General features: G+C 52.9%; 2 protein-coding genes across 3 annotated transcripts in view; one reads left to right on the top strand and one right to left on the bottom strand.

Moving 5' to 3' along the window:
- The window catches only part of eif2b4 (eukaryotic translation initiation factor 2B, subunit 4 delta), a 7,201-nt gene extending 6,296 nt beyond the window's left edge, over nucleotides 1-905 (bottom strand). Inside the window, exon 1 of one of the 2 annotated variants that reach the window (XM_019896185.1) lies at nucleotides 642-905. In XM_019896185.1, coding sequence (XP_019751744.1) covers nucleotides 642-706 — 65 coding nt within the window. In that variant the 5' untranslated portion in view covers nucleotides 707-905. The remainder of the gene's footprint in view (nucleotides 1-641) is intronic. The other variant, XM_019896186.1, reaches the window with a different exon arrangement.
- Nucleotides 1-1,201, top strand: part of atraid (all-trans retinoic acid-induced differentiation factor) — a 15,284-nt gene that overhangs the window by 8,936 nt on the left and 5,147 nt on the right. The gene's annotated exons all lie outside the window — the stretch shown is intronic.

Below are 1,201 nucleotides of genomic sequence, written 5' to 3'. Positions count from 1 at the left end.
CCCTCTCCCCCCCTGCCCCCACACACGCGCGCACACACACACACACACACACACACACACACACACACACACACACACACACACACGGACATGACATTACACCCCCCCCCCCACGCACTGTCCCATAGAGACAAAGGCTTAACAAATGTTTTATTTGACTGTATATTCTGACCATTTGTGCCTGAAATGCTTCTAAAAGCTGGACGCAGATTATCCCCCCCGCCACCCCCTTGTCCAGGGCTGGAGTCCCCTCGGAACCACACACTTCCTTACATTCCATAAGTGGCTGTATGAATATGGGGATATAAGGAAGCATGTCCTCCCAAGGGGCAACGACAACTGGATCCTGCGTGAAACACAAGGGGCCCTTTCAACGCATCAGACAGAACAAGAACCCCCCCCTAAAAAATCAAGCAAAAGTGTAAAACTGAGAGGGGGGTGACTGCATGACACTAAAAGTGTCTTCGAGGACCCAGACATGTTTTTCCATTTTAGAGTATTTTTGACGCGGGTCTCACTAAATTTGCCCCAGCTGAACATAAGAAGGCAACATTACGACTTTAAGACACCCTCTGGTTCAGGTTATTGCAGAAAAACATCCTAGTGCGCACCACCCCCCACCGAAAAAAAAAAATACTAACCTCTCTCTGGTTTCACTTTGAAGCCGAGTTAACAGTAGCTGGTCTTTACAGAAGTGTAACCTCATTTTTGCCTGTGTCGATGCCTTCCCTCTTAAGCATCAGGAATCGTAAAACAAGAACAACAACAAGCGAAAAAAAGAAATGCCTCGTTTTCAGCATACGTGAAGGTGAAATCGAGCATCTCTGTCAAAACATTTCGTGACAAGCACAACTGGCCCCCGCTCCCGTCCGTCCAACCGTGCTGCTGCGGCCCGGCCGCTCGGCCTTTTCTATCCCACCCGGGCGAGGCGAGCCGCCCCCGCCCCAACTCCGGAGTGGCCTCCCACCTGTCGGTGTCCTTTAGGCGCGGCGGGGGCCTCTCCTTTGCGCCCGCTGTCCGGCCCAATCAGGGCCCCGCGACAGTGGGGAGCTGGCCTGTGAAATCACACCTCTCAGCTGTTCACACTGGCCTCCAGACACCCTACACCCCGATGCCTTGAGCCTCGCGCTATAGCACCAAGCGCCCCCCCCCCCCGCCACACCTTTTCCCCTGAAGTTCAAGGGGTTTTTTTTTTTTTTTT

Source organism: Hippocampus comes, unplaced genomic scaffold (genome assembly GCF_001891065.2).
Source record: "Hippocampus comes isolate QL1 unplaced genomic scaffold, H_comes_QL1_v1.1 scaffold170, whole genome shotgun sequence".
Taxonomy (NCBI): Eukaryota; Metazoa; Chordata; class Actinopteri; order Syngnathiformes; family Syngnathidae; genus Hippocampus; species Hippocampus comes.
Note: the sequence above shows the minus strand (reverse complement) of the source record. Positions and strands in the feature narration are given on the sequence as shown.